Raw genomic sequence first — 26132 nt, 5'->3', positions numbered from 1 at the left:
TACTGTATACCGACATTAGAGAATCTTGATATCTACTCAGTATAATATTAATAGTGTCAATATTCAGGTAGTCTTACTGTGTCAATATTCAGGTAGTCTTAATGTATACTGACAGTAGACAATCTTGATATCTACCCAGTAATATTGTAACACTGATATAAGTAGCAAGTTTTCTAGCAACTCTTCAGAAATATCTTAAATTCTATTAATTTTGCACCGTCTGATATTAACCATGGGATATATACCGTCTTCCATTTAATCTCTCTCCATAAATTTGCTAAGTAGAAGCTCTAGTCTGGTCACTGACAGATGTAGACTGTAAGATATGTTGTGTCACTCTGCCCTCACCAGCCTGCTCTATGAGAGGAGTTGACCGATGTGTGAGGGCACCCATCATGGTGTACCTTACAGACTAACACACAGTGCACTAAAAGACAACACCTTTCTATATCCACTGCATTCTGTTGATTTCACTATGTCCATTGATGTGGTATATTCACACTCAGTTCATTAGATTACAAAAACCAAACATGTAACACAAACATTTTATATACTTTATATTTTTATTTTAGGGAATGTCAGGCAGTTAAGCAATAGAAAAAAAAGACAAAGTTTCAGAATTTATTGCTATAGTGGTGAGTACAATTAGTTCATGTTTACTGTGGTATATCACTCATAAATTGAACACTATAAATAATACAACATATGGCATACAATGAGCTGATAAACTTCCCATTTTGGAAATGCCTTCAATGGTATGTGGATATACACTGTAGGGGCTGCAATATATACACAACTGTGGATACACAATTTCCTGCATTGACAAAATGACCAACTTTTACACTGAAATGACAATTGTTAATACTAGGAAATACAACAAACTGGAAAGTTCTATCCTGCATGGAAAGAAATATTGTCTTGAAATGGTTCCCCTATGGTCCCAAGCTATAACCAGATAGATGTATTGGTACAAAATGTGTTAGTCTTGTATAGACCTTGGACTGTTTCCAAAGATGGCTGAACCAAAGGACAACACTACCTTTTAGGTTAAGCAGTGAGGAATGACTTTGGAAGTCAGTGTCCCATAGTAGCCCTACAGTCTAGCATCTAAACTAAGGTGTTTAGGACAACCTTACAGCATCTACAAGGGTTTCAATTTGAGTGGCATTACAACTAAACACCAGTGAAATTAAAATAGTGAATCCCATAACCCATTGCCTTCTAGAAAATCTATACAAATATTACAATTATACTAAAAATAGGATAGCATAACCTTTAGAGGGTTAATGTTCACTTAATATGATTGCAATCACAGCTGACAGCATTAGTGTTCCAACAAGGCTGTACTTACTTGAGGTGTACTAAGTCAATACAATCAACACTGCAAATGGAACAAAACTTTGTTACACTTTTTGGTCAGTTGAGACAAGAGTTTATTACTTTCCAGGGTTCATTAGGGTAGAGGTCAGGGTTGATAATGTAATCAGAAGAAGGGTTGATAATCTAATCTGTTAAGCTATCACAAGTGATTAGTATAATCTGCACATTATTCTGTCTGCTATCAAAATACTTACATTAATACAAAATAGGGAGGCCACAGTGTAACAATAACAACCAATACTAATACTAAGGGGGAGGGGGTTGTTGTTGTAAAAGTTCATTATAGTGAAGCACATACTCCATCAGAAATGCAAGATAGGGGTTGTTGTATAAAACAGTGTACATTGTAACAGTGTTCACTGTGAAAATGTACACAGGATTATGTATAGGGGAGTTGCATAAATAGGTGTTTATTGTAATAGAATTAATATTCACTGTGACAGAAGTTGAAAAATGGTTGTCTTCTAAATATGGTCTAGGTTTTCATACAATGCACATTTGGCATTTCACCAGAGTTAAAGGGTATACATACATCTTTAATTTGTAGAGTGTCTACATCCTGAGTCTGTATCTAGAGACTTGGACTAATAATTCATGGCTATATTGAATTGGTGTCCACAGGATCAACTTCATTCAATAATTGGTGGGGGCTTATCAGAATAAGAAAGCAGAGGAGAGGACAACAAAAAAATAGCACAGTGCATGATTTTTGTGACTAAATTCATAAATTTTAGTATTTGAATTGTCATCATACATTTTGAAATAAGACATAACATTGTGGAAATCAACACAAAAGAACCTCACACCATGTACCACCACACCTAAAGTATATGTGAAAGTCAAGCACACCACAAAATAACCAACTTACAGCTAATTTGAAGAAGACATGAAATCCATTTCAGTTAATATTGCTAGCACCTTAAGACACAAAACAGTCATTCAGTTATATTACATAGTATCAAACAATGGATAAACACTACTCTTGTTGAAATATAATGAAATATGGTCACAAAATAAGATTTACTGTAGACAGAGTTTTGGCAATCCATCTTGACAGCAATAGTTTACAGTTTTGTTACATTCTCCTGTTTTTTCCTAGCCTGTCTAAGTTGCCGATCTGTGTCATGATCACAAAGTTAGCGTACCTATTATTCAGAAGGACTAATGCTACTACACTATTTCAGCTATCCTAACTGTAGCCTACCTGAAAAAGATAGGCTACAACAAAGTCACAACTGATAGAACTCATCAATGATGTCTATTTAACACTAACTTTCAAAATATCACAATGCTGACACTGAGAGATCTGTTACAATTGTCAGCATATAGACACAACATATTTGTACAGATCTACTGAACATGAGATGAATTTTAAGGAAACCTTCCTAATCTTTGGTGTAAGACAACTGTTACTATGTAACTAAGTTTTGGAAATGTAAACACATACATTGCTGAATACTCACTGAAAAATACATCCACAACCCATGCACCATAATATGTCACATCTTTAATTCATTCAAATCTTCTGTGACTTTTGTAGTTGAGGGGAAAATGAGCATGTGAGATCTTATCAAAATGATCCATAGACATGATAAAATAACTACAGAAAAATTGCCGGATTAATGTGAAATAATAATTGTTACCCCAATATAGATGTACCTTGTGTGAGCAATGTTTTACAAGTTTATGGACAGAAAAAGTTGTTAAGGGATGTCTCTTTCTGTTTTAATGTAACTGCACATCATTTAAAATCAATCAACTTCAAATTGTGTGTTTCCATAGTTACTAGAGAAACTGTTGACAGGCATAGGTGAGGACTAGCCTAGAATCCAGTCATGTGAGGATTTCACTCTCACTTTTCCTCTACCATACCTAGCATTTCACTCTCACTTTCCTCTACCAAGCCAAGCATTTCATTCTCACTTTTCCCCTACCAAGTCTATTGTTTTGCTCTCACTTTCCCCCAACCAAGCCCAGTATTTTACTCTCACTTTTCCCCTACCATGCCTAGCACTTGCTTATGACCCACTTCTGTAATAAAACTATGGCCAGAAAACAGGTGCAAATTCTTATTCGGTTTTTAATTCTTCCCGCTGTGTGATGACGTCACTAGCATCACTATGTGCTTAGAACCAACTTGGAGGGTTGAGCTGTATGATGTAAACATTATTACCATATTCAACATCACTGCAAGAAATTGTAATCTAATTTTAGGTTGGAATATACGACTGTTCTAGCAAAATGCCAGGTGTGGTAGGAGAAAAGTGAGAGCAAAATGCCAGGTGTGGTAGGAGAAAAGTGAGAGTGGAATACCTACACAACTGGCTGGTGTGGTAGGAGAAAAGTGAGAGTGGAATACCTACACAACTGGCTGGTGTGGTAGGAGAAAAGTGAGAGTGGAATACCTACACAACTGGATTGTAGGTTAAGATGAGGATATGCTACATATTTATAGGTTAACAGTTTAGCCAAGTTTATCAAGATTTGGAAAATAATGGATAATTTCAATCCTTATCCTTGATATTTCAGCTACGTGACTGATAAAGACAAGCATTTCAGTAATATTGAAAAAATAAAATAATACAAATTAACAGTAAACATGACAAACCCCCCTCCCCAGCAAAAATCCAGCTTTAAGTTTAACTAGCCTACCTGTAGTCTAGACTTGAAGGGCTATCACTATTACACTATCCTGCTATCCTGATATTTTTCATTTGTCCTCAAGTCTATTCTGACTCCTATTTCCAGCTGGTATTAAAACCCTGCCATACACATAACTTTGGATAGAATTTGATATATGTGGGTAGACAGGGCAAATTTACAATTACCGATTGCATGATTTAAATATCTAACTATTTACTAGTATTCAACAAATCACAGCCTATGGTGGAATACCATTCGAGACCAGCTGGGGCAGGAGTCAGAGTAGATGAGAGGACAGGGAAAATTCAACAAATCAAAATGACATTTAAGATAGTGGAATAGCATAGTAGTGATAGTCCTTCAAGTCTACAGGTAGGCTAAACTTTAACACATGGTAAATTATTTACTAGCACTCACTATAACAGTTCATTCAGTAAGGTAGTCACAATCAGTTTTAAAATTTTGTAAACATTTCATTTTTCTATCAATAAATAAGTTTTTTTTTAAACAAGATATTTTCAACTGAATGGCATATAGAGCACCAAGTGCAGCATTACTAGGAGTCCTGGGATACAACATAAACAATTTAACCACACAACTACATGTACATCTGTATTCAAAGTTAATAACACTGAAATATTTCACATAAACATCTCATACATACACACACACAGGGGAGTTAGTGTCTCATTGACACTGTCATTACTACATTAAGTGTGTTTTAAAAACCCAGGAAAAATGTTGCTTTGCATTTGTACATCACAATTCTTTTCTAAACAGAAAGTGACATTGGCTTGTTGGCAGATGGCATATACTGACACCCTCGGTTGGTATTACATATCTGTGCTATTGTTCCTACTTGTGTCATTTTTGTATAATTAGCATAATATTTGTACATATTAAAGATATACCGGTAATATAGTTATAGACAACTGTACTCTATCAGTATTCAGTCATTCCAATGTGTCATTTTTGATTGAATAAGTGTTGATAGAAGCCATGGTAAAAGATTGATATACCAGTGGTGAAATGGTTAGTAAAGAGCATATTATTTAATGCTCGCAATATGCAACCTTTTTGAGAATGTCAGAGATTGATTCATAACATAGATATTCAGCCATGAACAGCCGTGGCTGACTGAGAGTTCCACTGAATGTCATCTGCCAAAAACCTTAAAACACTTCTTTTTTGGACAACATGCACACATCAAACAAATACAGAACACATTTTTCATGTTTGAAAACATTCCTAATGCACTTACAACAGTACCAGATATATGTTTTAATTCACCCTTTAAAAGTTGAACTATGGCAAGCTTGCAATGAAATCACTGCATTGACAACATTTTTGGCATATGCATATCTCATGAAATTGTCACAAATACATGAAATATATTCACACACACTGTAAACACATGTTATTGGTCAACAAGCACTCTTGATCCAAACAAACTTATTTTCTAGATAATTCACCTTTTTTTTTTAGAACTTTAGAATAACATTTTTTTTTCTGTTCAACGCTGTTATGAAGCTTTGAACATTTCTGAGCCAAATAATCACAATAGTCCATATATAAATATTGTTCACTGCTAAACCTCACCAAGCTATGAACACTGCATATCATGAAAGTCCGAGAGAATACACAAATTCAATGGACACTGCCCTCTTGTGACATACCAGATGTCAAAGGTCAAATATTTAAATATTGTAGCTTTCACTGACACATCCAGACATCTGTACAACAGGACATTCATCTGGATTCTACAAGTGCACTTAGCGTATTCTTGATGGTTTCATTTACAAAAGTGCTAGAAGTCAAAATGCAAAGTATGCAGTGCACAGCTCTTGCACCTGCCAACCAACCAGTAGCATCTGTTGTAACAATTGATATCGTATGACTAACATCAGCTCAACTAAATATCGAAACCAGACTCACTACAAGTTGTGACATAAGTTGCAAGTACCATATCACCTTCACTGTACACACAACAATGACATATTTTCCAACAATGACATATTTTCCAACTCAGCAAAGTTCACAATTTTAACCCTGTCTGTGTTTTAATCTGTTTAAAAGCTTTTTACCCCAAATAAACATTGGATACAGCTCCACTTCATCAGCACTTCAACATGACTTCCTGAGATCTTGCCAAAAATTAAATATACCGCCTACGACCTAAATATACACAAGTGCAAACATCTCATTAAGTGAGCCAATCAGGACATGACAACTACCTTGACAGCGAATATAATATATTTTCTTATATCATATCTATGTAAAGGATTTCAAAGGAAGTATAAAATACACTATTATGTACACTTTGGCTACGTCATTTTTCTGTAAATATCACACTCCTTTATAAAAAACGATAAAACAGCAACAACATTTGTCTTCTTCACTTTAAACTTCACTCGTCATAACATTCAACTGTAGACAATAATACTGTTATATCGTCTGGCTTACCACCTGTAAAAATAAACAAGAAAGACAATTTGTTAGAGTTTAAAAAATAAAGGATATGTCAATACAACTTATCTCTACAAGGCAAAGCTCTGACTAGAGTTTTAAACATAAGGTATTTCCATACTGCTAATCTCTGCAAGGCAAAGCACTGTACAATTATTAGTACTCATTGCATAGAGCTATAACAGCACAATGGAACTTTATACTTTCTCAACTCCCTATAGTCTATAGGCTATCCATGGCTTTGAGTTACTGGCATGGATAGCTTCTAAACCTAAATTCCCTAGGAGGTATACAATGTCTGCAGCATTCAGATTCACATACTTTATTGTCATACATGCAACACATTGGCATGTGATTATTCATGAGTGTGTGAGGTAAATAGGATTAAAGCTGTCCTCTGTCCTACCAGGTTCCCACTTGTACAGCTGGGTTGACTTAAGCACAGTGGTGATTGTAATCTTGCCCAATGACTAGTTATTCATTAATAAATACAAGTGGCAATGGCTAACCAGGTAACCTACATATTATCTCAGACCACCATATGGTACATGTAGACTGAGATAATATATACCAGTCATGCTAACTATTTGACTATCATGATTATGCTAATTATGTACAAACATAGCTGAAGTGGTGGAAGCTATCATTGCACATAGCTAGATACCATCAACAGTGAGTTGTAACGATTTGTTGCCAGGTAACCACAGAATTGCCATGATTCTGTATGGAATGGTTACAATTCATATCACAGTAGATTTAGCTATTCTGGGACATTTATTGACAGTTTACATACAGATATAACGAAACATTCTAATCTAAACTCTAAGTGTCTCCAATGGTTTCACTTCACTCTAAGACTGCTAGACTTGAAATAATTTTCACAACAATTCACTTGAGATGTGAGCCTTACCTGTAAAGTCCAATCCATTCTCTCTTGCATGTTCTGCAAATGGTGACATATAGGTAGAGTCATATGCTAGTTGTCTGGCATGCTCAGCTATTGTATTTACCTTGCTTTGAATGCTTTCAACTGTACGGTCCTGCAATTAAATTCACGGTAATGTTAATTCATTTCAGGTTATGAGCATGAGATTTAATTAAAAATTCCACCAACGTCTGACTACAGTCATGTACCACCATAAATGGTGAAATATATTAAAACAATTTACACATGACATATCTAGGAAATTAAGACAAATTATAACAAGACCATAACACAGATGGTTTCATACTTAGTCCGGCCACTCTGTAGCATTAGCACTTCATAATTTATTACAGTAACATATGTTGTCGTAGCAGGGAAAATACCCAGAAAAGAGTTATTTCCTTGGTCTAATTTTTTATGACTGTATGTATGCATATTATAATGAATAACATCCTCATATAATCAACCATGAGTAGTAAAACATACAATAGTTTAATTTTGTCAAATACTCTAATTTGTATAATTATCATCTTTAATATTCAAAGGTGAGATCAGTATCAATAATAGTGAAATCTTTTTTTGTTTACTTCCTTAATGTAAGAATATTGACTAGTAGTATTAGTACAGCTGTTTTGTCTATCTATATCAAATGTACAACCAAGTAACAAAATTACATTGTAGCTGGGTAAGTGATTGGGTTTCATAGAAGCTGATTAAGTAATTATGCTGGGTTTCACAGAAGCTGAGTTAGTAATTATGCTGGGTTTCACAGAAGCTGAGTTAGTAATTATGCTGGGTTTCATACATCTGTACATCAATAAATCAGAATTGAATCAAGTAGCAAACATATACGTATCCATTTCTGTAATGTTACATATATATAATATAAATCTTGATTTATGGAACACTAAAACATAAAATTGAAACTATCAAAGCATAAAGTGTAGGAACTAGTGAGCTTAGTCAAATACTGTAATATACTGGTGTGTTAATCAGTCTATCACATTCAAACTGTCCATGCAAGCAGGGTAACAATCAATCAATCAAAGAATTTATAAAGTGCCAGTTTCCACTACAATGTAGAGTTCAGAGGCACTGTACAGTTAGAATGCTCTGGAGAATAGATAATGATGTCTTTAAGATCTTTTTTGAAGGTGCTATTTGTAGGTTTTTGTTGTATTTCTAATGGCAATGTATTCCATAAATGGGGCACAGCACATGAGAACGCACACCCACCATATAACACTAGTTTCAACTTTGTACTTGGGTTCACGCAAATAAACATTTGGCAGATGATTGAAGTGTCCTGGGAGCTGGCTTCATGTGAATGAGGCCAGATATGTATGCTGGTGATAGTCCATTCAGAGATTTGTGAGTGATCGATAAGAGCTTAAATTAAATTCTATCCTGAACTGGTAGTTATTATTTCACTGGCTATGATAAAAACCTGGTGCTTTGATTAGTCTATAAATTACAACCTGAATGGAATGTGTGAGCTATTAAAGAGCACAAACAAAGACTTGCTAGAATCACCTACAAAATCAATAGTTTTCATTTACAGATTAGAAGGTTACAATTAATAGCGAGGGAATTCAGAAATTCATAATTTGAACGTAATATACCAGTCTGGCAATTAATAAACAAGTCTTTGAGAACTAGCTGAAGACTCAACATTTTCTAGTAGAGAAAATATCTAGGATTACAGTACATATGGTAGTAGTCTTTTATTGTTGTGTATTTAGGACTACATGACTGTTATCAGAAAATTCTGTTTGAGAAGGAGATGGCAACTCAATTACTGTGTTTGCTCAAATATTACTTATAGTGTAGTAAGTGCCATTTTGTTATTTTTCTTTCACACTTGGACATAATTGTCGTTGTGTTTGATAAGGTCCAAACACATTAGCTAGTAATGAGTAATGGAAGAACAATGTATGTTCCCAAAACAGCATCACTTCTGACTTCTGATAATTTTATTTGGACAGTGAACATTTTCATGTACTGTAGTAAGACCTAATAAAAACAATTGTGTGGTTCTGATTACACTTAATTTTAAAACAGGTGGGGTAGGTAGATTTTTTATTTTATTTTATTATATTTTTTCTGGTGTGAGTGTCTAGGTCAGGTAGTTATGTGTTTTCCAAATGATCTCTGTGTTATTGGTTTCTTCCCATTATATGTACAGCCATTACAGATAGGAAGAACAGTTTTTTTATTGTCTTTTTATTAGTTGATGTCAGTTCCTGCATCCACTCTTTCTGGCGAGACTTCACAATTTTCACGATTTTATTTTTTTCCTTGGACATGTAAAAAAAATGTTTAGGGTCAGCAGTGAAAAAATAGGTGGGGTCGGGTAACCGGAACCAAACAACTTTTTTTCTAGGCCTAAGTTAAGTATTTGCCTCTTGTTATTCACAACCAATCACATTAAATTTGTACATTTTATAAGTCTTGGTTGGTTTTTTCCATAATTTGAAATAGATGCTAATCTGTTCTATGGCAAGAGAGGAACTAGTCTGTATGATTAAGGTATGACATTATGCCAGTCTCTATCAGCCACCACCTCAATTCACTTGTAAAGAAGTGCCCATTGTGTTAGAATAACACAACTTATCTAACAGTCAAGAGACAGATCTCAAATCTCTTTTAATTTACAGGAGTGTGCATTTCAAGCAATGATTTTCAACTACCAAATGTTCAGTTCAGATAAAAAACAACTTCATTTAGAACCTATTCTATATTCACAATAATATCTTACTCTTGGGTTTCAATGCCAAGTAGCTAAACAGAAGTTCACAGCAAAACCAACACAACATATCATTATCAGTGCTTTTGTTATGGGCAGTAATAAAAAGTAAATTAAAGTTATCCAGTTATCCCACTGCCACAGGCCTTTTACCAAGATGTCTCTTTGAAATAAAGATTAATTACTACTACTTCAGAAATCAAGCTTTAGGCAAACTAAGATACACACATTCTGAAACTATTGGTAAGTGGCTGACAGTGGTGTATTGGTAAAGTGGCACGTAGGTCAAGTTGTATTTCCTACTAATACTACAGTATGCCTTCCTTTGTGATGAATTGATAATTTTCTGTATATCATTACGTCCCCATCTCTTTCACATGTACACTTGCATTCAAACCCAGTTGTAGTTGTCGGGGGCAACATGGTATGAAGACTCATATATCTCACCTTCAATGTAGCAAGTTCTTGTAGAATAAGACTGTCTGGCATATTGTCAAATAAACCATCCGTTGCCATTAATATCAGATCACCTTCTTTTAAACCAACTGATGAACTTGCTGCTGACTCTGGTCTATAAAAGATACAATGACAACATTAAGGTGAGGAAGTGAAAAAATTATACTGTTGGCTTCATGATACCATAACTTGACATGACCCTTGCTGAGAGAACAAAGGTATTACAAAAGTCTAGACATATGAAACTATTACAGTTGGCATTTTGCTCAGTTTTCAAATGTAGTATCAGTTATGAGGAAATCTGCTAAATGTACTGTTTCTGTATATGGGTACTCCATATAGTCATTGTTTGTAAATTTGTTGGTACGGTTGCAACTGAGCACAGCCCTAATGTTACAGCAGGAGGAAACCAGAGTACTCTAGGGAAACCTACACTGTTCAGTGGGGTTAAACTGAGTATCACTCTTCTTATATACAGAATTGTATTTCAATCCTGGTCATCACATTAGTAATGAAGATTGAATGGAATTTCCACTCATTCTTTTGTGATGGCCCAACTTTTTGTATAGTTCTACCAAACAATTATTAGTTTTACATACAGATTGTAAGCATTATCTAAAGTGGGTCTTTTTAATCAAACTCAGCCAACACTAAGTGTGTTTGAACCCAGACTATAATGGTAAGGGGCATATGAGCTAACCGCCAGGTCACTGACAACTCATAACAACTTTGGAAGCTTCATCAACCCCCCAAAACACTGATTTTACAATACGTACAGTCAGTATATACATGTAACTCAATCAATCGACAAACATAAAAACATTTTCATCCTTGACTAACTTCTTCTGAGCTAAATATACATGTATGATCTGTTAAGATGTGTTGCCCTAGTTTTAGTCTTTTGGTCAGTTGAACACAGACTGGATTGAATGACTTTATTTTGGTGCATTCATTGATTATTGGTGACTTTTTTCCAGTTGAAGGAATGCACTCGTTGTTTCCAAACAATGACATGTACTAAAATCCTCTCTTAAAGTCACTACATAGTAATATCCACACAAATGACCCATTATTCAACATCAAAATTCATTACCATGTCATCAATACTGATTGAACCTTCTAACACAAATTGCACTCTTTTTGTTAACTTTGTTTACTACAATTTCCTTGAAAGAAAAAGCCCTGTTATTGATGTATCTAGCCAGTTACAAGTTCTTATTTTACTGAATTACATGCAAATACATAATCATCACATGATAATAATCTTCAATGCCAAAATACAGTAGATAAAAATTGTGATTCTGGGATTGCTATGAATATCATAATATAAGCAATTACTGTATCTGTAACTTAGGCCTCAATCTTAGCCATGTTTGGCTATAAATGCACTCACATCAATCAAAACTCAACAGCCAACTTAAGTCAACAATGCGATAGAGGCAATCAATCATACAGGTGATCAAGTTACACACAGGTGTTTTTTTTGAATTTATAAGTAATACATGTCATTTATGTCAATGTAATTTTTTGGTATTGTATCTGAGTATCTGGTAAGAACTCTATGACTTCAACATGTATTAATTTTTTAAATGAAATTAGTAGATTTTAATATAAAACAAAAGTAGTATTAGCACAGCAACATGTCCTTGGTGTTCTAATTATCCTATATAAAATCATAACTGATGACTGAATTACAAAGCAAACACCAAATCTCTGGGCTACAAAAGTAGCAACCAAAAACATAAAGTTACATACTGTACCCCTTTAGGAATAGATGCAGCTACTCTAGGTGAATTCAAAGAATAAACACTGCTAGTGTAAATATTTCAGTTTCCTGTTTTCTGCAAATTCAATTTCACTTTTGGCATTTAGCCAAACACAACATACAAATTTTTTTCATTTTTTCGGACACCCAAAGATACACTAGTTGATAAAAATGTATAAATATCCAGATTGTAATATTGACAGTTGATATAAAAGAATGTGTTATGAAACATTATTCTTTATTAATTAAAGGGGCAAAGGTGAGTTTATTTATGTATAGGCATAGTTTATTCAGTATATTTAAAAGGTACTTGCATTATTGTACCTGTTGAAGCCCACTTGACCACCACTTGCAATTGGCTGAACTCAAACCTGGTAGTAAGATGTACTTATAAATGATCTGATGAATCATACGTATCAAACAATAAACCCCTACTATGGAATTAACTGTTCTAACGATGCCAGAAGACAATTGTAATGTTATATAAGCCATGCGTTGACATTATCATTATACTGGGGTTTTAAGTAAGTATTTTCAATTGATTAAAATGCTTATAAATATAATCTCAGTTTGTGCCACTTCAACTATTAGGACAGATGGTACATTTACCTCTAGCCAAACACTGACAGATTTTCTCATGCGTATCATAGTACTAACATTACCTTGGCAGTGAAACTTATGGAAATGTAGTGGAACTCAAGAAGATCTGAATGACCTGGTTACAAACCTTGTCAAAACAGACAATCTACAGAAAGCTACATACATAGTCATTAGCTTTAAGTGACCTAATATATGTACTTACTACAATAGCTAACTTCAAAGGACAAACAGTTGATCTAAATATAGTACTTGCTAATTGCAGAGGTGAACTTTTTAGTATACTAAAAATACATACACCCCACTTAATCTTGTTTTTCCCAGCACGTAGTTTTTTGTTTGCAAACAACTACTGTTGGGACAAAGAGAATGCCTTTGACATGCAAACTTGGGAAATTGTCTATTCTGACAGTGAAAAGACCAAACAGTCTTCAAGATAATTCCACTTGTGATTTAGCAGGAGGAGTAAAAACAGACTTTGAAAGTTGTGAGGATGTCTTTTGAAAGTAATATTGGACAGGTGCACATGCTCATATTCCATGAATGATGATGATGATGATGATGATGATGATGATGATGATGATGATACTGATGATGATGATGATGATGATGGTGATGATGATGATGATAATGATGATGATAATGATTCATGTCTTCCTCATTGCCTATAATACCTTTTTTAAATTATAAATCTCAGTTCAAGACTAAAGTATTCATTACTGTTTAGTAGAAAGGACAAACTATGATCCTGCTTTCTGCCTAGTTGCTTCCTCAGTCTACATATGTACTTTCTCTTTTTCAAAATATCAGTCCATCTTGAACAAGTTTCTACTGCAAGACTTGGAGACAGGGTTACCCCACATCCTACTTGAAGACAGGGTTACCCACATCTTACTTGAAGACAGGGTTACCCCACATCTTACTTGAAGACATTGTTACCCCACATCTTACTTGAAGACAGGGTTACCCCACATCTTACTTGAAGACAGGGTTACCCCACATCTTACTTGAAGACAGGGTTACCCCACATCTTCATAATGTAATGAGTTCCATAATATGATTTAACTGAACAATACTTTTTTAAGACATTTATATTTCAAATAACCCAAATCATTTTCTAGAGAGAACACTGAAAGACTTATAGTACATCTCATTTCTAAATAGACTCAAGAGGAAACACTGACCAAACAGTGATTCTCTTTCTACTCACCTGTCACTTATAACTACTTCTAAACCCGGTGGTGATATTGATAACTGAAAAGGCGTATTAAAATAATGTTGCTGCTCTTCTGATCTGTGTATAACTTTATTTCCTCTGACAATAAGAAACCCTGAATCACCTAGATTGGCTGTGTATGCAATATGGTTCTCATGGTCAAATATTAGTATGCACGCTGTACTGCTACCTGGAAAGACCAAACAGAAAGACAGAGGTCATACCAAAAACAACAAGAGAGGTCATATAAAAAAAGAAATAGAGTAATTATAAGTACTGAAGCTCTGAAAGACAATGGAGAGAGGGATCACACAAAATAAAAAGAGGTGTAAAAATGAGAGGGGTTGTGAATTTCCAAGCTCTTTGTAAAAATTCTAGTCTGAGTGAATCTTTTGATTACCATATTCCTAAAAATAAATATTTCAACTTACTTAAATTTTCAAAGCTAAGTTTACATGTTTTGGGGCATAATTTTTGCTGCATATTTTACACCCCCCCCCCCCCTCCCTCTGTAGCTTTACTCAGTGCGTATACATGTAGCTTTTCCAACCACAAAAGACAATCAGGGTGAGCACAGCATATTTCTTTGTTGTCACCACAAAATATAAAGAGCTTGAACAGTGCACCACCACACGGATGAAGATTAAGATAAATTGTGATCATATTTGTGATTTGTACTTACCTATGAGTGGTGCTTTATTTTCTAATAATTCCTTGTAACTTTCAGATAAAATTCCTACAGGAGATGTAATACTAAATTTTCCTTGCTTGACAATTCTTTCACATGTTTTCATTAAAGTACTTGAAAACTGAGATGGGTCAACACCATAGTCTCGCCATCCTCCGACACCATCAGCAACACCTACAAAACATCAATAATTGAGTGGAAGATTCATATTACACACAAAAATATGGTAATCTAATCTACTCCATGTGACTTAGTCTAGACCAATCAATGGTCTGCTTGGAAATGTAACTGTGTGATATATTACACACACTTTTTGTTTTATTATAGTGTCATGTGAATTGTAATACATTTGTACACACAAAATATAATAAAGTTCAATGTCAGATGGAAAACATGTCTCTGGCAAAAAAAATTGATCTAGAACAAACGAATCATCTCTAATTCTGTACATTCTCACAAACCAGAGCTGTTATTTCTGCTACATATAGAAATAAAACCGACTCGGTAAGAATGGTACCGTAAAACGGTTGTGGTTTGCGACAATGAATTCTGCAAGGCTCCACTGATAAGATAGTGCTAAAGCTAGCACATGGGATTTAAACATTCCTATAGATTTATAAAAATACAGTTGTGTTGAACAATCACCCAAGCTAAAAAATACTTTGTATGCGTCAGTGTTTGGAATGAGAGATCTTCATGGATAAGTTTGGGCATGGAACAATCTGATAAAAATCCGATGTAGATGTCGGCTAATCGTTCATTGCTATTTTACCTTACGATGGTAAGATAGCAATGCACGATTAGCCGACATCTACATCGGATTTTAATCAGATTGGGCATGGAAGTACAGTATACTTCTATGGTTTGGGTGAAGCAAGCAGAGCTAAAGTGTTTCTATGAAGATCTCTCTTTTTAAATGCTAACCGACTAAGATTGTAAGAAGTCTTCAAAATATACATGTAGATGACATGTACATCATCATGTAAATTGCACATAGAAACAAACAAACATGTCTACAAACATACTTATAATAAATGTTATGAGCATGTATGTGATCTTGTCTTATGTACATGTACTAATTGGTCATGTAAATTGTAAGTCAGTACACTGTTTCCCCTTTTGTGAGAGTAAATGTAAATTAATCAAACAGTATGGTTCCTATCCAAAGTACAACTACTGCATGTATCATTCAAATCTACACACTATTTTCTATTTTATTAGCTCTTTTAAATCATAGCAACCTTTCATCTAATGCTACACTTGACAGAATTTTCCCTGAAGCATATGGGTTTTCATGACCATTATTTATAGCATGGCTAATTTACCTGTAAATGGAATACATGACATGTTTCTTGTTGATACTATAAAGTATTCTACTCAACTGCCCAGTAGCTACACCCTGAACTAGTAAATAGTAGTATAACCAACCAACCAACCAACCCATAAGTACACTTGTGGTAATTCAGATAATTAAAACATTTCAGAACAATTGGACCATTCCTACATTCTAGTAATGGGTTGGTCTATTCCAAGTACCAGAAGGGAAACATAAGCCTTGCTTGGTAGTATCTCAGTATGCTGTCATGGTTTCTTGAAATAGACACACAACTTCCTGACTACTTGAATGTACATTGTATACATGTTGTACTACCTAAATGTACATGTAGACTAGTCGTTTGATGTTAAACATACATGTATTATGATAACATCTGTGTTCCCTGTGATTCTGAACAAATATTTCCACAAAAATTTTGTGATAACAAATTAATCAGATTTTCATGTTATTTGTTATGAATGTTTGTTCAAAAGCCTGAAGGATGTGATAAAGTAAGGTTGCAACCACCACTTGCAATATCCAGGTATCATCATCTATACAGATTGGTTGTCTGGTTCATAATGTTCAATTGTCATACCCAGATATTGCCCACAAATATCTTTTGAGCATGATCCAATATTTTTACTGGAAAACATTTAATTGGTACACAAACTTTAAGTGTCATTGGTGAAGAAATGTTCTGATTCAAAATGTCCATACCAGTGCAATGTATGTAAGTGCTATCTAATCAGTTCTATACATGTCTGCCCTTGTTATTTTCAGTAATGAATGGATTGATGTAGGCGATTAAAACAGTTGTCACCTCTCATTAAGTCTAAAAATACACAAATTCAACCTCTGTTATTTGTTCTGTAGTACATGTACCATGGCTACAATGTACATGTAATGGCATGATATTTACACAAAGTATTTCATAATTATCAAAAAACAAACCTTAATTCAATTTTTATAACATACTCAATTTCTTACAATTTTGTAACTTTGTGTTCAGTGTGTTGATCCATGTACAATTTTACATTACTGTAGTGTTAGCAGTATCAGTGTTTGTATTAAGGCATACAAGTAATGCATTACATTGGTTCTCACAACAACCATGGTAAAAGGTGAGACTTGTACAAGTTTCACCAGATTCCCACTCTGTTAGCTAAGCCAAAAACATTAGCAATATTGCACACCATTTGGGAATTGCTTTCATTTCTGACTTTGTGGAGATCGATACTAGTGCAAATGTATATCTATTTAAATTTAAAACTTTATACTTTGATTCCTACTACATGCCAATATTTGTGGAAATGTACAGGAATATTTCTGGTTCTTGTACTTTGTTACTTAAAACACAGATATTTACATCTTGGTAGGCCAATGTGTTTGTAAATTATATACAAACAGACAACAAATATTTGTAAGGACACTCAACATAGTACATGTATACGAGAGCTTACATTTGGATAGGACTATACTCTAATCCCAATGTTTTCCGTAGAAAACTGTTCTTCCCTTCTAAATGTATGCTTTTCAATGCAAAATCAAAACCATGGCCTCAGGCATTGGTAACATTTTTGGTACTCCAAATAGCATAATTGTGTACATTTATGATACCCTTGTTAAATTGTTTAAGAAGAACACATATTCACAAACTAAATACATGTACAATGCATGTAGACATGCTTTATAAATCTATGAATGCATATTCAAAGGATAATGCCAAATGACGAAGACCGCTTTCAATGATTTCACCAGCTGACGTGAACAACATCTAAATCAGCTGATATAGATATATGGTTCATGGTGAGGTCAAACTATTCATTACTGGGATATTGTCATCAAAGTGAGGTCATGGTTAACAGATCAGTAGTAGTATTTCAGTAACCTGTAGTGAACCTAACAGTGGTACCTACACATGTAAGTCATTGAGAATGACAGTCCTCACTATGATTGGGTTTTAAGGAACATGAAAACTGCACCAACAAAATGGCTGCCAGGCAGCCATATTGGAACGTATCATGACTACAATGAATATGCACATGTATGTCATAGAACACTGTCCTAATACCAACTTTGAATGAGATCTGTTCAAGCATGTCTGAGTTATGGCTTTGGACATGGAAAATTCGCAAACAAAATGGCTGCCAGGCAGCCATATTGGATTGTACCACGACAACAATGAATATGCACATGTATGTCATAGAACACTGTCCTAATACCAACTTTGAATGAGATCTGTTCAAGCATGTCTGAGTTATGGCTTTGGACAGGAAAATTCGCAAACAAAATGGCTGCTAGGCGGCTATATTGGATCGTATCATGAAACAAATTGACGTGCATATGTATGCCATAGTATGTTGCCCCTGTACCAAGTTTGAAAAAAATCGATCCAGACGGACGGACGGAACCCAAACCATCAGGCTGACGCTAGCAAAAGAGATGACTAGCAAAAGAGAAAGACAAAGAGATCTGTGAGCTGTACAGTACTGTAGATAAACGATCATTGAACCTCTCAAGTGAAGTCTCCCAACTAAAATGGTTATAATGTCTGCACCAGCCCTCTGTTAAACAACACAACTTCACTGTCAGTGTTAACATCAGGCTAGCACCAGACTAGCAAAATGGAGAGAAGACAACACACAGGTGATGGAAATTTCCTCTGAAAGGTCAAGAGAAGAGTTTGAAATACCAAGGGTTACACAACAAATGTATTCTCACTGGTATGACTTCAATGGAATGGGAAATATTTCACTAATGTAGTTATCATTGAAAGAGAATCTCACAATGAGTGCAAGTAGAGGAATATATCATATTTTATTACATGATTTGTATCAAGTAACTATATTCAATACTTTTACATAACCAGGACAGGGTACAATAGCCTTTTTCCAGTTCTAGATGCCTGAAAACTTAATAATGATTTAATGATATGAGAGGATTGAATTATAATTTATTGGTAATTTTTGTACTTTAACTATCATTTCAATATTTGAGTTTTGGATAACATATATAGATGGGTGAGTCTGACTATGACCAAAACTTCAACTGTTGATGTTGTAGAATTCTCATTAATGTCAGTCACTATAATGTGTAATAATTTGACAGTGTTATGTTAAAACACTTTATATTTAATACCGTACAAAATGTATGTCCAGTACAGTTCAAGAATCCCTTTGTGATTTCCTAGCTTGGTGTCAACCTAATATTGAACGTAGCAAACTTGTACACATGTACAGGTAGCCCTCTTTAGGTCAAGTCCATGTAAAAGATAATGGCAGTGGCAGGATTTTGACTTCTTATAGTGGTCTCAGATATAACAGAAAGAGTCCAGAGTCAGACTTACTTCTCTTTAATACACTTGTATTGATTACTGCTATCAACTTCAATATGATTTCGGGTGATAAAATAGGACCTCAGTAATTTTTTCAACTTTGAAATCTTGTAATAAATAACTCTCTCTGTACGCATGGGTACATACTGTACATTTAAACTGTAACCATGATGTCGAGGCTGCAGACTTTGTCTTGTAACACAAGATTGTTCTCCAAGTATGGCTTGTTGCCATGGTTGCAATGTCCAGATATTAGCGATGCTGCAATACCTATTACTTGTCAATGGAAAGAGTTGGGAATGGGAGACACAGACTTAGACTGAGAAAAGACTTCCTGATTGAAAAGGACATTTGTCTACACTCTAAGTAAATCATACATATCAACATTTAAATGTGAATTCATGTGATCTTTACTTTTATTCAATAATATACTATAGAACTACCAGGTGTGACCTGAACTACATTGTATCTGCAGAAAGTAATGTATCCATGTCACAGGTACAGTACATTGTACTATAGCACACATTTATACCATCATGACATATCTGCACTAACCACTGACTACTAAAGAAAGTGTAACCATGTCACCCGGTAGAGCACACTTTGGCATGTGTAATGACAGCCATCACTCACAAACCTCTAGCTGTTAATTAAGAGTACTGGTCAGTGGTCGCAGTGACTGGTATAACAAGATTGGCATTAGCATTACTCGGCACATACATAGCTTGTTAGTCTTTCTATCACATGGCACACAGTAGCTCTATAGTTACATGTACACTGGATATATAACTGTTATTGCTGGGTTAGGGGCGACGTCAAAAGATCGATGTTTACAAAAAAACTTAATTGCTTTAGTTTGGGGGTGGGGGGGTTTTGGCCAAAATAATTTCTCAACCGTCAAAAACGATTTAACGCCATACTTGGCAAATTTAGTACGATTTCAAGGCTGCTTTTACCTAAAACACTGCGTACAGTCGGTCCGATTTATCAGCGGTACGCGGTTCAGCTTTCAAATTTGCTGCAAAATAGGTATTTGGGAACGAGGTGGGTATCCAGAGTGTGCGTACGCACATTTCATCAGTTGGCGTCGTCGAGACACGAATTCGCGAAGGGTTCGTACAACTTTCTGGTCCATATATGTTCTCCTCACACAATTTATAAATGCCCTTCGAACGACTTTCAGAAACTAACAAACAAGATTTGGGAGTTAAATATCAAAAACAACAGGGCAAATCCCGGGCCGGTGTACAGGAAAGCGCAACGAAGTTGTGGCATGCAAAAATGACCGACGGTCATTAGCCGAGTTCATGTCCCAGGACTCGGAGGTCGAGTCGAAACAATCTATTTTGAAATACGTTAAAAAATATGTTTGAAAGTTAACGAAGTCACAGTGGGTACGTGATCAGAGCCGATCGTTCAATCGTAGTGGTAAATTTTAAAGGACCTTCACGATAATTGATTTCAATAGACTATGTGGAGAGGACGTTGCCAAAAATCCACCTACGCGAAGGTTCTATTAAAGTTAGGCCATAAGTTATAACGTGAAACCATAGACAGTGGAGGGGAGATGGTGAAACTAATACGAATGTAAATCCGGAAATTACCGATGAGATGTCATGTTTGATGTGACCTCTCAACTTGGACTAAATTGTCGCAGATAGCGTGGTATTGCGAATGTTTATTTCTACACTCGCAACAAGTTGATCGTTCGACTGATGTTGATTCAATCCTTCGTGAAAATCAAAAGTTCGATCGCCTGAAATAATTATTCAGCAATAGTTTAGCAATTTCAAACAGATTTATAGATGTTTGTAGGTGATAGTTGGAACATGCATGTGAAAGCCGTGGCCGCCGCGTCAACGTGTTATCACTGTCGTGATGCGAGGTCACAGTCAAAATCAACGGAAACGTGCGAATATATACGAATATACGACTCGACAGAAACAACTTGAAGGCTAAAAAGCATGAGAGCTGGTAAATACAATTTCTAGTTGAAACTATGTTTTGCAGAGACAGTTAAATGTTTTACAGTTTGAATTGCAATGTTACTACATATAGTTCTTTACTCCAGTGAAAATGGTTACTTCATCCGATCTAATCTTTGGAATGGCCTTAAATGGGAAGTGGTATCCTGCTGTTTGCAAAACATCTTGTCAAGTTGTATGAATCAAATCTATCTGTACAATCAATTTAGTCGAACTAGTTAACAAAGGCGATCCGGCCCGGTATTTTTCAGGTAAACAAAAATCATCCGATCAAAGTGTTGCTGATGAGCCTACACCCAGTCACGAAATGTCTCCCATTTCAAAAAAGAAAGTGAAACCAGACATACCAGTATTAGTAATCAATGTGACTTGACGTGTAAATTCAGTGTTGTTGTGTTCTGTTGGTTTTCAATAAAAGTATTTTTCTGAGTTAAAATGGTTTTCTATTTTATTTATAATTCAGTATTATATTGGTACGTTGTTTGAAAGTGGAAATATACAGTAGGAGTCTGAAACGATTTTCAATTTTAGGTCAGTTAAGTTAGATGGGGGGGTGGGGGGGTCTGGGACCTAACTTAAGCAATTAAGTTAGATATATTATATTGAACTTTTGATGTTGCCCCTTAACATTTGTGATTACATCAATATTTCTAAAACTATAAGTCAACAACATAGCATAATAATCAATACTAATGTGGAGTTGTGTTGCCTTGTTATGTAATATCTATATCATGATAAATAGACTTATACAGCCAACTGGAAAGGAGCATCGACAAATATGACAACATGGGCAGGTCCATGCATTAGTTGTTACCTGTTACCTACATGAAGTCAAGTACTACATTACATACAATGTATTGTACATGTACATGTACATCCAATCCCTTTCCTGGGTTTCTATTTATCTGTAGTTCTCAATACATTGCATCTATTTTGGTTTAATATATTTATAACTTTATCAGTTGTATCGGGCCTACATGTATAATATATTCATTCACAGTATAGATATAATAATGTACCAATACATTGTAGAATGACAAATGTAATTGCAGCGATCACAAACACAGCAGTAGATCCAAACACCCACGGTTAGGTTAGCATACAGCTTATACCAGGTATGTAATAAAGATGAAGTAAGACTAAGAGATTGATGTTACAATTAAATGTACTCATAATAATGGGCCAACGGGAGACTACTTTGAATTCTATCATACTATCTGTTGGACTAGATCATACCCCATACTCAGATACATTTTGTACATCCAAGTCTAATCCATCCATTTGTGATTGGCTGATACTAGTATGATTCATTAATTAATATTCAGATCATGTGATGACACCACTTGCATCATCTGACACAGTGGGTAGATTTAAAACTGAAACCATAAGTCTAAGCATCTATGGAAGGGACGTTAGTCAAAATCTGCTAGTGCAAAGGATCTAGACTACAATGTATATACATGCACCATCACTTCCAACACAACCTTTCACATTTAATACATGTATTTCATCAAACCTATCACATGACATAGCAAAGTTTCTCTCAAGGGAATGCCAATCTACATGAACAGTATAAAAATAGATGATAGTAATGATAATCCTTGTGGAGTTGGCTATGTACAGTTACTTAGGTAGAAAGTAAATATACAAATAATCATGTGATATAACTAGAGGCTTACATAACTGTACATGACTTTGAGCATACAATTGTTTGTATGAACTTAATTATTTGTGAATTGAAATGATGAATCACTTGTACTCACTTACTAGTCTACATGTAACCATGTATGAACATTTATGCATACTTTACCTAGTGTCACGAGCACTTGACTGTTTTCAAGTTTGGACATATCAGATGTACACGTACAGAAGGTGACCTATGGTACTATTACATCATACAGTGAGTATATTGTACATGTAATTATGTACAATGTACAATCTAAGGAGTTAGATCTGATAGATGCAGACGAAAAGATAACACATTTCCATAATACTAGTCACCATTCAGGAATAAATGATGGTGATTCACAAGTTCCCCATAGTCTAATGCTCTCTTTACAGGGGCTAGAGATGATTTGATACCATGTTGGCATCCAGACTTAGACTACATGTACCTGTTGGATTAGAAACTGAAGATCACTTTGCCCATAGGTCCCCACAACACGCACATTCATTTTCTCATGACCCTAATTGGCAAGTCCTTGAAACTGTTTACAATTGTATGTACAATTTTAATACAAGTAATTTTGCATTCACTGTCCAACTATTCAAGTTGTAATACATGTACATTGTATATATACCACTCATTGTTAAGTGTAGGTCACTGTCCTTGTAAAACATTTTGTCTGTATTGAAAAAATTAAATGCACAGCAAGAGTTGAATATTTCTTGTAAAGCCTCAGTAGCTGCATGTATTTATTTAATTATCTTTAGTTTTTTTTCTTTTGAAAAATGTACAAAGCCTTTACTAGCAGCCAACAGTTGAATATTTCAGGATATGCTGACTTATGTTTTCTAAATGCTGATGTACTGACTGTGTAGACTGGTTTGCTTGCCATATGTAAACAGTTATGATCAGTCCTTCCATTGCACTTCCAATGAATGATACATACTACTATGTACCTACACATCTAAAATTGATAAGTCATCATGTTTGCCAATACCCTACATCAATGTGAGCACGCATGTCAAATGACTCAAATTATATGTATTTACAGAATGATGTGCTAAATGTGCATGTACATGTATACTAATATAGTCAGAAGAAAACATGTACCTGCAGAAAGTCAGTATCATATTGTTAGTATTTGAGGGCTAATCTCAGCAACTGCTATGCATACATACATATCTCATATAGCAATATTTCGTCAGGATCCTCTCTAACCTAAGAAATACTAGTCATTCATTGACATTTGGGAAATTGATTTTGTTCAAATGATACTACATTGTATGTCTGGGTCATGATGGTCCATCTGATCATCAGCTGGTATACATTAATGTAATACATGTATACATTGTATATAAACAGGACTAACAACCTGACTGAATCATATGATAATGCACTAGTCACCTTCAATTTCAATCACACTGTGACAGGTTACTGAGGTACAAATGACAAAGGTCACGACTGATAGAAGATTGAGATAATTTGGGTTGGGACAAACTTATATAATAATATTCACATGTACTGATACATGTATTACTGTTATGGGTGACAGAGATATATCTTCGACTCGTCATGTCCTTAAGTTTGTGTAGTAACAGTGGAAACATCAATGAATGAAGTAAAAATGCATTATATGGTACAATCATAGATCCTACACGTGGTACAATTTGCAGTTTAGAGGTCGCATTGTTTGAATAACAATAAACCAGAAAAGAGTTCTTCTATCAGGGGTTATAGTTCCATGTTCTATCAGATTGCTCTGTCTGCTCAGTTAAATATTCACCTCATACCATCATAGTGGCAATTTTGCAAAACTCAGTTCCATAGAAATGTTTGGCAATTTTTAAAATTAATTTATAATATTTAAATGTCTCTTGATAGCATTTATGTTTACATGTAAACTCAGACCACTACTATTTGTTAGTGGTCTGAGATGTAAAGTAAACCATTTTACTGAAAAGTTCCTCATTTAGAATTCAATTAAATCAGCTTATAAGGTTATCTGTAAAACTACTACAAACAGAAAATCCTCTCTGGGTCATTAAACTCACACAGAAGAGTGACGGTCAGCTCGACCTTACACGCTAGCATGGAAGTATAACCCACTTCCATGACGCTAGTAGGTAAAATAATATAGTCCAGACGTGGAGTTCATAAAAAAAAATGATTTTCCATATTATAAAGTACGACAGTAAAGTACTCAAGGCGACATGAACGTATCACTCTCATCGATCTTGCATCGGTGCTAAAAATCGGTGGACATCGACAAGGTAAACTTCAATAATATCGGCTGACCCGCGTACCCGTTAGTGTTTCACGAAGACAGGTGAAGTTGAACACATATGATTAAATTATGACAAATTTTGATACCATAAACGTCATCCCTTAGCACTGAGGTTACAGGAAAAGAACCTATAAATATTATCCCATCTTGTGGGAAATGTTTAAAATTTACACTGTCAGTGTCATATATCGCCAGTTGTTATGAAATTGACAAGTGTCATTGTGGTATCTCGATCAATAAAACTGACCGACAACTTTCAAAATTTCAAGGATACCGCACCGGTAGTACTCACTCACCTAAGACATCGACGTACTTATACCTGGAAAAAAAACAAGCATCATCTCCAAATATTCCCTTTTTGAAGACAGAGTTGCTTAGGTCCTTGGAAAATCCACATGAAGCGGTCACTAGGTGCATCAATCGCCGATTCCTATTTCGTTCTTGAGGATCATGCTGCAAAAGGCCGGTGGCATCATACGGCAAATATCCGACCACAGCACGAGCAAAAATTCGTCCACATAACAAAACAGACTGCATCTTCTGCCTCTGCGAACTACGCCATACCTTGTACTATGATACTTGTTTGCAAAAACGCAGTATTTGGGGAGATTCAGCACAAAATATACACAACACTTTCTTCACTTTGTTGACGCCATGACTGCT

At 35.0% G+C, this 26132-nt stretch overlaps 1 protein-coding gene across 1 annotated transcript; it reads right to left on the bottom strand.

The window, feature by feature from the left end:
* Positions 1–494: 494 nt before the first annotated feature.
* Positions 495–26132, bottom strand: LOC144448952 (protein phosphatase PTC7 homolog). Its single transcript, XM_078139336.1, has 6 exons — positions 25766–26132; positions 14877–15056; positions 14189–14384; positions 10608–10731; positions 7400–7529; positions 495–6489 (listed from the first exon to the last, which is right to left on the bottom strand). The coding sequence occupies exons 1-6, from the start codon at positions 26004–26006 to the stop codon at positions 6431–6433; spliced, it is 930 nt and encodes a 309-aa protein (XP_077995462.1). The 5' UTR covers positions 26007–26132; the 3' UTR covers positions 495–6430.

Source organism: Glandiceps talaboti, chromosome 18 (assembly GCF_964340395.1).
Source record: "Glandiceps talaboti chromosome 18, keGlaTala1.1, whole genome shotgun sequence".
NCBI lineage: Eukaryota > Metazoa > Hemichordata > Enteropneusta > Spengelidae > Glandiceps > Glandiceps talaboti.
This window is presented reverse-complemented; position numbering and strand designations above follow the sequence as displayed.